Source organism: Phytophthora infestans, genomic scaffold (assembly GCF_000142945.1).
Source record: "Phytophthora infestans T30-4 supercont1.87 genomic scaffold, whole genome shotgun sequence".
In the NCBI taxonomy this organism is placed as follows: Eukaryota; Oomycota; class Peronosporomycetes; order Peronosporales; family Peronosporaceae; genus Phytophthora; species Phytophthora infestans.
This window is the reverse complement of record NW_003303672.1, coordinates 391021-401604: the sequence shown is the minus strand read 5'-3', so window position 1 is coordinate 401604 and position 10584 is coordinate 391021. Positions and strand designations below refer to the sequence as shown.

The following is a 10584-nucleotide window of genomic DNA, read 5'->3' as shown; positions in this document are numbered from 1 at the left end:
TGACGTTTGCAAAAAGTGTACGACACACAACAAACAGCAGCTTGATCTCCACAATTTGTCCGTACAACAATTGTACGACCAATTTCAAGCAGCTTCTTCTAGTCATGAGAAGATTGAAACCCAATGGGAAAAAGAGAAAGATGAAGAGCGTATTCGACGCGAAGCTTTCGCTGCAGATCACGCGTATCGTTTGTACTTTGAGGGGGAAGCCTTACGTAAACAGCTGCACGTTCTGGAGGCAAACAGAGAGCTGGATCGACAAGTGATGCGCTGTGAACTCAACGCCGAGTACGAAGAGAAGCTACACGCGATGCACGCTGAGCTTCTTGACAAGCAGCAGAAGTTCGCAGAGTATCGCGCAACGATGCAACGCGAGCTTCAAACAGTGATACAAGGAGCGCACTCACAGTTCGTGGATCAACTTCTGGACTACTCTGGCACCCTTCCTGCCACTACGAAACACTCGGTGTCCCATTTACTACGTGGACAACAAGATGTCGTGAGGATTAGGAGCGAGAATGCTGCTATGAAGCAAGCACTTGTGAAGGTCCAAGCACTCGGAGATATGCAGCAACAGACGCACACAGCTGCCAAAGAACGAGAAGTGTTACTTTCGCAAAGATACGCTACAGCTGAGAGTTTGTTACGACACGAGGTGGAACAATTGCAGATTTATGTGAAACAACTGGAGCAGAATATGACCAAATTGTCCCAGGAAAAGACGTACTACCAGGTGAAGTGGACGACGGTGCACAAGGAGATGGAAGGGACAACTCAGAGACGACGCGAGGAAAAAGTTCGCGGACTAGCAGCAACCCACAATCGTACAGATTGTGACGATCTGCCAGCTATTTCTCCTCGAGTCTGTGCAGTTCCTGACGGCAAAAGTGACACGGAGAGTTCAATGGATACCAGTACTGGTCGCACACAAATTGTAGCAAGCATTGACACGGGGAAACAGGAGCGACAGAAACTGGAAACGCAATATTTGAACTCCACACGTCACTATCAGAATGAAATTCGTCGCTTACAGCAACAAGTTACACGAGAACTCCGCGAGAAAGCAAATATTACAGAACAACTTTCCCAATGTCGACATTACGAGCCTATCCAGCCTGACACGTCGGTCGGCGAACAATCACTTCGTCGAGACTTTCGACTGCAACAGGCTCCTCCTAGATCTCAATCTGCTTCTCCTCGTGTAGCTACACCCCCGGATCGACCGACGGTACTCAAGCATCCTAGCTCGTCTTTTTCTCCGCGTGCGTCGATGCTCCGAGCCCAAGTTACAGTTGGATCCTCCTCCAATATTCCTGTAGCTAGTGCACCTTGTTCAAGGCCAAGTACAGCGAACAGCACGTCGGCAAAGAGATTCCAAGTGGTTAAACGAGAGAATCACGCGCCGGGTGGCGTAGCAGGCGTGTCCAACACATTCTCTGTTCGGGAACCTCTTCCGTATCGGTAATACTATAGTACTACTGGTATGCTATGGATAATACTTTGAGCGCTGCTAACTACGCGAACATGCAGCGCAAAATTCGAGCATACATTAACCAATAATACAGTAGAGCATTGAAGCACAGCAGCGGAGTACGACCGCGATCGCTCCTCCGGCTGCTTTGTGGCTGCCATCGTCAGCTCCGAAAAGAGAGAAAGCGAAACCGCACGACGAGATTTGGAGGAAGAGAACAAGGGCGTCTCTTCCTGCAGATGAGGCGCGCTGCAGTGAGAGGGCAATAGTGTACGCGGAGACACTGAATCACAGCGTGCGTACAAATTACGATCCGTCCTCCCTGTGTATCAATAAATCAGTATCCAAATTCCGAAAAAAAAAACTTAGAAGCCTTGTCATACCAGTCCGGAGACATGCCAAAGTAGTCCTCCATTGCGTCTTCTCCGTCGTCATCCATGGCGGTTGGCTCCTCCATCGTTTCGTCGTCCATATCACTTTCGTACGTTAAACTAGTCGTACAAAAAATAATAAAATCAGGATACTTTTTCTCGATATTCAGGATAAAATACTTTAATACTCACCCCTTGCACAGACACGTGAAGTACAGCACTTTCTTCTGCACCTTGTTGTAGAAAAAGTAGTTGAATGACCACCTAATAGTGCATATCAGATCAACATCCGTAAATAACGAAACTCCGTTCCTAACATCCATAAATACGCACAGATTCCCGTCCGAAAACGGGTCCGAGTCCATGTCCGGAATGTAGCTGTACACGTCGCACTCGTCGAGCTTGATAGCCTCCGCGATAGCCTCCCACATCTTCTCCACGAAGCCGTTACCCTCAGCCTCCAACAGCTCGGCCAAGTCGTGGTTAATGCGTTGCAGCGCTATCCGAAAGTCCGGCTCCTTTCGGAACTGTTCGGGTTTAACGGCGCTGAAGTCGTAGTCTGGGAAGCTGGCGTTCATTGTGGAGATGAGGTTGATGAGCAGCTTCCGCGTGGCTGGAGCGGCGATAGGCCCAAGAGGAGACGAGCTTAGCAGGTCGGCGGACGCCTCGATCTCCTGCTGGTAGTACAGCTCGAGGCTCTTGGCCAGGCGCTTGTCGCTACCTGCCTTCTTGCACGAGTACGTCTCGATCTTGCCATTGAGCACGCGGTCGCCGATCTCGTAGCTGCCCAGCACCGAGTTGAGCCACGACAGTTGGGGCTCCTCCAGGTACTTCATTACGTTATTTACGCTTTGAGCTCTTCGGTTGCTTGTTGTAAAGTGGCGTTTTCGATGCGATTAGGCGAGTCTGAAAACACCTCTACGATTTGATTCTGTGCAGGTCGCGAAACATGGGTGCGACATTTCGTTCGCGGAGTCAACCACAAACAAAGAAATTAAGCAGATGAACCTACACTCAGCAGACCTTTCAAAACCAATAATTTGAAATAAAGCCACCCAGACCGTTTCTTTGCTGTACCGAATTATCGTAGTCCTAGGCGTCACTTCAATAGCAAAGGATGCAAATCGTGAGCACCGACATATGAATGCAAATCATAGTTTTACCGAAGCATTCACTGCAAATTACTGTATTTAGCATTCGCTACCGCTATCACTACCGGTACCAGCTTCAGACTCTATATCATCGTCAGAGTCGACATGACCATCAGTTAAATTGCATTTTTCCAGCTCTTGGACAAGCTCGCTATCAATATGTCCCGGATATGAGTCAAAATCTTGCTCAGCACGGCGAGTATCAGCCAATATGCCTACTTTTGCAAATCCACTAACAATTGTCTTTTCTGAAAGCTCGTTCCAGCATTTTGATATCCACTCCGTAATGTCTTCTCTTTTTGGGGGCTCCAATTTAAAGGGCTTTTCTGTATGATGTTTCCGAAGTCGCTCAACTTCAGACTCTGCTTCCTCTTGCACTAGATCCTTGCGCACACGAATAATATCTCTCTGGAGTTTGTCCCTTATCTCCTGGCGCTGCTTCTTCTTGGCTCGATACGCAACAAGTTGGTCTCTCAGCCGGTTGATCCACAGACCTCGCAACCTAGTTTTTAGGGGGTTATTCCACGAAATATCTATACGTACGTGTAACGCGGCGGTACTTTAAGTAGGATAACGTTAATAGACGCTGCATATTCTTCAACTTCAGGGGTCCAATGCCCGCTGAAATCGTCCCATATGAGTAAAATGTGGTCATCTCGGTTCGTGCGCTCAGCAAAGTGATATTTGAGAAATCTCAGAGACAAATCAGAATTCCACCATGCGCACTGGTTCCCGTAAATTTGACAATTGTAGCGCTCTTGAAGTGGATTAATTTCACGGGTCCACATAGTCGGGCTAAACCCATGGCGCAGAGTGTGGTTCTCTTCCCTTTTCTCCTTAATTTTTGACGGTTGACACTTGAACACTATGAATGGAGCCAATTTTGTGCCTTCCCAGTCCGCCAAAAGCATAGCTGTAGCTCGGGCCTTCTCTTTATTTGCACATTCTACCCAAACAGTTTTCACTCCACGTTGAGATATGGTTTGTTTTGGTAAATACTCAAAATTCACTCCTACAAGAAGAAAAGTCAATAAAAATATTTTAAAACTAAAATAAAAAAAGATTACCCGTCTGATCAGCATTGTATACTTGTACACACTTCTTTTCGACGATTGTCTGCAGCACCAGCGCTCGAAATGTCGTAGCTGCATCTTGAGCATCCTGTGGCGTCGTCTGTCCCTGCCTGGTACGTGCACGGAGCGCTAATTTATGGCGACGAAGAAATAGCTTAACCCATGTTGATGTGGCTGCAAATTTGCCTTCAAGGCCAATGTCTGCAGCTGCTTCTTTTGCCTGCAGTTGAAGCATGAGACGGGAGACAGGGGCACCATCTTTCCGCAGCGAATTCACCCACACTACGATAGCGCGTTCAGCCTCCTTGGTGAGCACAGTCGCTTCACCAAGTCCGCGCACATTTCGGTGGCACCCCCGCCCAGAATCACATGCAGCACGTATAGTTGGAGCCTGCTTGCTCCACTTGTGAATTTGTTTTTTCTTAGCACGAATGTCGGAGCCACTTAAGTCGCCGTAGAACTGTGAAATTGTCTCGTCAAGGCTGTGACCGCTGTCAATGTAGTCGAGGACGTCTCTCTTATGCGCATACTCTACTGCCCTACGTTGATAGGTCTTCCGCTTCTTTCCTGGTCCATTGATGCGCAAGCGAACCATACTTTTCGACGGCCTTCCGTTTTCTTTGTGGTGTTGGGCTCCGTTCTTTTAGCTTCCGCCGAAGTAAAATTAGAATGAACCTTATCGTAAGTAATGGAGCCATCTGTATTACAATCGAAGGATCCGATTGGTTGGTTCGTTGGTGGTAAACGTCCCCTAGGACTACGATAATTCGGTATTCAACGTGGTGTACTTGACACAACGCTGATGTGAAATACGTCAGTTCCATGTGTCATACATCACCTCATTTTCACTCTTATCCAGCATGCGGCGGTCGGCGTTGCGGCGGCCCGAGAGCTTGACGGACAAGTACCGCATCTTGGGCAAGATTGGCGAGGGCACGTATGGCATGGTGTTCAAGGCCGAGTCTCACTCTGCAGCTCTGTTGCCACGTCCTACCTCGGGCGGCTCGAACGCCGTCGAGGATGAAGAGCCCATGACGTTCGCCATCAAGCTGGTTAAATCCCACAAAGAAGGAAAGAACGACGTGGTGCTATCCAGCGCCACTGTTCGCGAGATCAAATTGCTGCGAGAAATGCATCACGACAATGTGATGCACCTACATGACGTGCACGTGGACCCTCGGGACAAGTCGCTGGCGCTCGTATTCGAATATGGAGACCACGACCTGCACGACATCATCGTACAGAGCAAACAAAAGCCGTTGGGCGAGTACACGCGTAAGTCACTCATGTACCAGATCCTCAAAGGTGTGGACTACATGCACGACGTGTGGGTCATGCACCGAGATATGAAACCACAGAACATTTTGGTGGTGGGTCATGGACGCAAGAGGGGACAAGTCAAGCTAGGAGGTGCGCCTTTAGATCCTTGTTTAAAAGCTGGTGGACCGGGTACTCATTCAGATGTGACTTGCTACTATACTAGATTTTGGTCTAGCGCGTATCTTCAAGGAGCCGATCAAGGCCTTATCAGATGTGGAGCGTGTGGTGGTGACGCTCTGGTATCGAGCACCGGAGCTCCTACTGGGGGCGAAGCATTATACAAAAGCCGTGGACTTATGGGCAGTGGGCTGCATTTTCGTCGAGCTCATCAACACACGCGAGCTCTTTTGCGGTAAGGAAGTGGAGGGGTCCAATGCTCCGTTCCAGAAAGATCAGCTCGATAAGATCTTTAAAGTGTTGGGCATGCCGACGCCACAGACGTGGGAGGGACTGGAGAATCTGCCAGAGTACAATCACGTCGTGCAGATGGGTCGTGAACGCAAATACCCGACGCAATCTGAGCTCAAAAACGCAGTCAAAGTTGGTCCAGGCCGCGCAGGAGCTGCATTGCTCGATTTGCTTTCGAGACTGCTGGAATATGGTGAGTCCCTTGCTTTGCCTCTCTCGATGTACTGCCTCGTGCTAACTTCTTTGCTACCTGCAGACCCTGAGACACGTATCACGGCTAAAGAAGCGCTCGAGCACGAATACTTCAAGGAGATTGTACGTAGTCTTGTGTGTTTGTTCCGCGGTCTTGTTTAACCGAACATCCACTTGGTTATTGAGTAGGAGCCTGAGCCTCGGGACTGGGCCTTTGACGAGCCGGGCAAGGAGCCTGTATCCTTCCGAACGCAGACTGTGGAGCCCTTGGCAGAGGAAACTATCCCTTGGAAAAACAAAAAGGACGGAGCGCCTGGAGCCGACAGTAAGGCCGCAGGAGCAGCCAGCCCTCGCCCCTCGCAGCATCACAACGACCATCGTGGTCGTGATGGCGCCTCACGTAGTCGCAGTCACCACAACTCTCGAGACGCACAGCAACAACCTCAACGACGCAGTGATCGCAACAATGCAGGGGACAACAATGCACGAGACAACAGAAACAGAGGACAACCAGATGGAGGAAACACACAGGCGTGGAGAGACCGGAGCACGGGTCGTGCTGGAGGACCTGGAGGACCCAACTCTGGCGCAATGGCTGGAACCAAGCGACCAGGAGGCGGTGAACGCCCTACGAGTGCTGGTCGCCCTCGTAGTCCCAAGCAACCGCGACGTCGGTGATACGACGAAGCTAATGATACAAGTGGAGCAGATGAGTGTGTCTTGAATTCAATACAATAACACTTACTGGCAGTTCGTTCCTGTTCCGGTCACTTTTTGGGGGTTGTATCGGCCAGCAAGCGCTCAAGGTCGACGAGGCTGTCCACGAGGAGTTCTTTGAGTTGAGGCAGATCCTTGCGGTAGCTGGAGAGTTGGAAAGCAGAGCCTTCTTTTTCAATTCCGTAGCCGATACCGTAGCAGTCTTCGTTAACAGGACCGAAGCTGCCACCTTCAAGCGCCGGACTGGACAGTGTACTAGTGGACAGGATGATCTTACTCATAATCTCATGAGCTGGTAGTGTATAGAACTCTGGCACGTCCATTCCTTGCAGTTCAGCCATGGCTCGCAGTGCGAAAAGGTGGCGGTCGAAGCCCTGACCCATAACGCCGTTCTTGGTGAGCTCGCTGTGCTTTTTGACTGCCACACGCAGCGCTCCGACCTTCTCGACGTCAGAAGCTGAAGCGTTCGTCATGGTTTGCACGAAATTCACAGCTTTGTTCGTGCAACTACGCACCGTTTCGGTGCGTCCGTGCTTAAATGCCGCGGTACTGGCACTCTCGTACGTGGCCACAAACTTCTGGTGCAGTTTGAAGTGCGCCAGCTGGATGGTCATTTGCATGAGCCCGTCGGTGCCGATGTCGTACTGTTTGCCAACCGCACGAGTCACTGGAGTCTCCGCACACGCGACCAGCAACGTGGACGACCACTTGTCGTACGTCTTCTTGGCCTCATTCAGCAATTGCTTCGTCTCTCCATTGATCTCCCACGCAAGCTCCTTGGGTTTTGCTTGGCTGCTCGTCTTCAGCACCGGGTACTTGACGCTGTCACCGTACAACTCATTGAGGTACCGCAGCACGGCCACGCCGTCTCCCCAAGCGTGTTCAAAGTTCACGGAAGCTGTGCCATTGGCAGCAATAATCAACTGGAAGCTCTTGTCGAACCAGTGATTGGTGCCGTCGCCCATGAGGAACGTGCTGCTCACTTCCTCGGGCGTTGCAGGGGACTCGTGCTCCAAACACACGACGAACAGCGCACTATCGATCTGTTCTAGACTCGCCTTGTTAACACCACTGGCTTCTAGTTTCCCACGGGCATTGGTCCATGCATCGCGGTTCATAGTCGTCATGAGGCCCATTCCAGGCTCGTCTGGCGTGCTCTTGGTCAAGGGGTCCGCCAATATAGCCTCCACATTGGCCAGAATCTGCTCATCTGGCACAGCTGTGCCATCCGCTGTGAGCACATCGAACGTGTAGAACTTGGTTCCTCTCTGCACGACCACGTGCTTGGAGCCAGGAGTCACCTTGAGTTCATCCCGTCCAAGCCTCGGCAGTCTCGTACTGGAGAACAGGTTCTTGTACTGCGACATATCCAGAGGATAAGCACCCAAGGCAGCAGCTCCATAAAAACTCACACTCTCCGGTAGGAGCTTACAGAAGTACTGGAAAGCTTTGGTCTTGCTGGTGTCTGGTTTAGTGTGGAAAATGTCGGGCTCCAGCTTCTTGTCACGTAGCGTGCGGAACACTCTGACGGATGACGCAATCAGTGACGCAGCACGTTGACTCTGCGAGTTCTTGGCAGGTACAGGGTCCATCTTGAGCTTAATCTGCGGGTTATAGTTGATGGGCAGCGGCTGACGGTCGTCCAGGTACATTTCAACCCACCACTGATTAATGTACGACGTGTGCGTGTTGGCGGCGTCGCGGGCCACCAGTGCACGATGTAGCTCGGGGCCCACGCCATTCTGGAAGTCCAAGACAGCGCGTCGGGTCTCTGTTAGCTGTTCGGACGTCACTACGGGCTCCACAGCGGCCAAATAGCGCGTTAACGTGTCCTCGAGTTTGGGGATCGGTAGGCGCGTGAGGCTTTTCTGGAAGTGGTACGTCGGGATAACAGTTTCCTGCACGTAGCCAGCAGCAGAGGAGAAGGCGCGGCGCAGCACGGGGCGCGCGGATGCGGAAACCTGCAGCATCATGGTGAATGCGGAATCCGGAGTGAAGGTCACCTGATGAAGATCGTTGTTGACGACCTGAGAATCCGGCGTGAATACTGGTACATGGTACCATTTTAATTTAGAATCTTTAGATATTTTAAAAGCGATTTCATCAGACCAAAACAATGTTTTCTAAATTTAGAATGCCTGAGTTTCGTGAAAAAAGCACGCGTGCATGGATTAGGCTCACAAGAAGGCTGGATTGCACGAGTGAAGAAAGTCTAAAATGATCCAAAATGTTTTAAACTGATCTGAAGGGTTCAAAACGTCCAAACCTGTCTAAGATCCAGTAGTCTAGCGGATCTATGCTACCACAAGCATTAGCGCCCTACATGACCATTGCCTGTGCTTTAGGCAGCGGTCCGCCTCTGGCAAGCTTCCCAGCAGCATCACCACCAGCTGTGCCGCGTACAGCATACCCAGGAGCGAGTACGTTCAAGTCGCCATCTGGCTCATGACTAAGAAGGTCGCCTCGCTACAGCCCGTTTCGTACTGGATTTTCATATTCAAGTCCATCTCAACAACATTTGCGGCAGTCTACAACTACGAGGCAGGTGGTACTCTCACCACAGACGACGCCATCGACACCATTTTGCCCCCCTTGCCCCCCCCCCTCTGCAGCAGAGGAAGGATTGTTGCAGGACGGAGATAACTACGAAAATGTCGACTTGATGAACTACAAAATTTTCTTTCTTCTCTTTTCCAGGAGAAGTCAAGAAAACGGTGGGACTATGCGCACACAAAGGCCATGATAATCGCTTTCATGTTGACCCAAACTACAGATCTGGATGATTTTATTGGCTCAGACGACGGCAAAGAAGAAGGTCAAGCTTGTAAAATTGGCAGAGCGCTCCAGTTTGCGACACCAACCACTTGCGTCCCTAATTGATAGTGGAATACTGACCTTTAAAAGCATAAAGAGGCGTGGTGGCAAAACGATAGTCCCATTGACTATTGGGATGCTTTAAGTGAAAAGAAGGTTCCACTGTTGAAGAAGATTGAGACGATCGTGTTCTCGATCTCGCGGGCGTGGGATATTTTCGATTGGATACAGCGGCAACCAGAATCTGACTGCCACCTGCAGGTGCTAAGTGATTGGCTCTTACTTTTCACATTTGATTTGAAGGTTTTGAAAGTCGACTACGATTTCGTCATTTATTACATGTATTAATAACTTATCAGCGAAATAAAGAGGCTGCTGTATTTTGCTAAGCCTTAGCTAGACATCTTTGTTAAATGCTTTCGTGATCGCGATGGGATTGACCATCTCCCAAGCTTTGATGGCTCAGTTAATAGTCGCTAGCCGTTTTTTTTCTTTACATTCTTCTTCTTTCCTTTAGCATGGCCTTCAAGTGGCCATAATGCCCACATCTAAGGGCTGGCAGACCGACGTTGCATTTTTTTTTTTGGCTTGTAGAGTCGAACGCAGTTCATCGCGCACCATAGCTGCTGAGACGTGACAGTCGATGTTGTATACGAGGAGAATGGACCCTTTTGACATATTTTGTGGGAGTAAACCTCGTAGATATAGCTCACACACACGTAAGTCAATCCACGCTCTCTTCTGAACCGTGTAGAGGTGGCTTGCACGTACATTTTTTTAATCAACCTCTAAAATTTTAATAAAATACATCGTTTTGCGTTCATTTTGGATAAGTATCGAGCTCTTCCTGCTCAATTTTGCGGCCCGGCTGACCTCGAGCAATAAACAACAGTGGCAACTTCGTACCATCCGCGTGAATTATGCAAAACGCTGTTAATCTGGCGGAATGCTTCTGCTCGGCGGTGATGGAGACTGGCTCACCCTTTTTCCGAGAGCATCTTTGATGGAAAACTGTCGTAGTAGATTCCCGTTTCATCAATATTGTAGACCAGACTTGCATCCCAAGA

General features: G+C 49.9%; 4 protein-coding genes across 4 annotated transcripts in view; 2 read left to right on the top strand and 2 right to left on the bottom strand.

Moving 5' to 3' along the window:
• The window catches only part of PITG_19238 (uncharacterized protein), a gene marked incomplete at both ends in the record, with an annotated part of 1242 nt that extends 225 nt beyond the window's left edge, over positions 1 to 1017 (top strand). The window contains 2 exons of the mRNA XM_002997095.1: positions 17 to 914; positions 962 to 1017. Of these exons, the coding sequence (XP_002997141.1) occupies positions 17 to 914; positions 962 to 1017 (954 nt within the window). The remainder of the gene's footprint in view (positions 1 to 16; positions 915 to 961) is intronic.
• A 508-nt stretch (positions 1018 to 1525) lies between these two features.
• On the bottom strand, positions 1526 to 2705 carry PITG_19237 (uncharacterized protein; the record flags this gene model as incomplete). Its single annotated transcript, XM_002997094.1, has 4 exons — positions 1526 to 1793; positions 1855 to 1962; positions 2035 to 2106; positions 2176 to 2705. The coding sequence occupies 4 exons, from the start codon at positions 2676 to 2678 to the stop codon at positions 1778 to 1780; spliced, it is 699 nt and encodes a 232-aa protein (XP_002997140.1).
• A 2221-nt stretch (positions 2706 to 4926) lies between these two features.
• On the top strand, positions 4927 to 6664 carry PITG_19235 (serine/threonine protein kinase; the record flags this gene model as incomplete). The annotated part of the gene is made up of 4 exons (XM_002997093.1): positions 4927 to 5476; positions 5550 to 5987; positions 6051 to 6109; positions 6176 to 6664. 4 exons carry the CDS (start codon positions 4927 to 4929, stop codon positions 6662 to 6664), a joined length of 1536 nt encoding a protein of 511 aa, XP_002997139.1.
• Positions 6665 to 6692: 28 nt separating this feature from the next.
• PITG_19234 (choline/Carnitine O-acyltransferase, putative) lies at positions 6693 to 9285 on the bottom strand (the record flags this gene model as incomplete). The annotated part of the gene is made up of 2 exons (XM_002997092.1): positions 6693 to 8730; positions 9262 to 9285. 2 exons carry the CDS (start codon positions 9283 to 9285, stop codon positions 6754 to 6756), a joined length of 2001 nt encoding a protein of 666 aa, XP_002997138.1.
• Positions 9286 to 10584: the final 1299 nt, after the last annotated feature.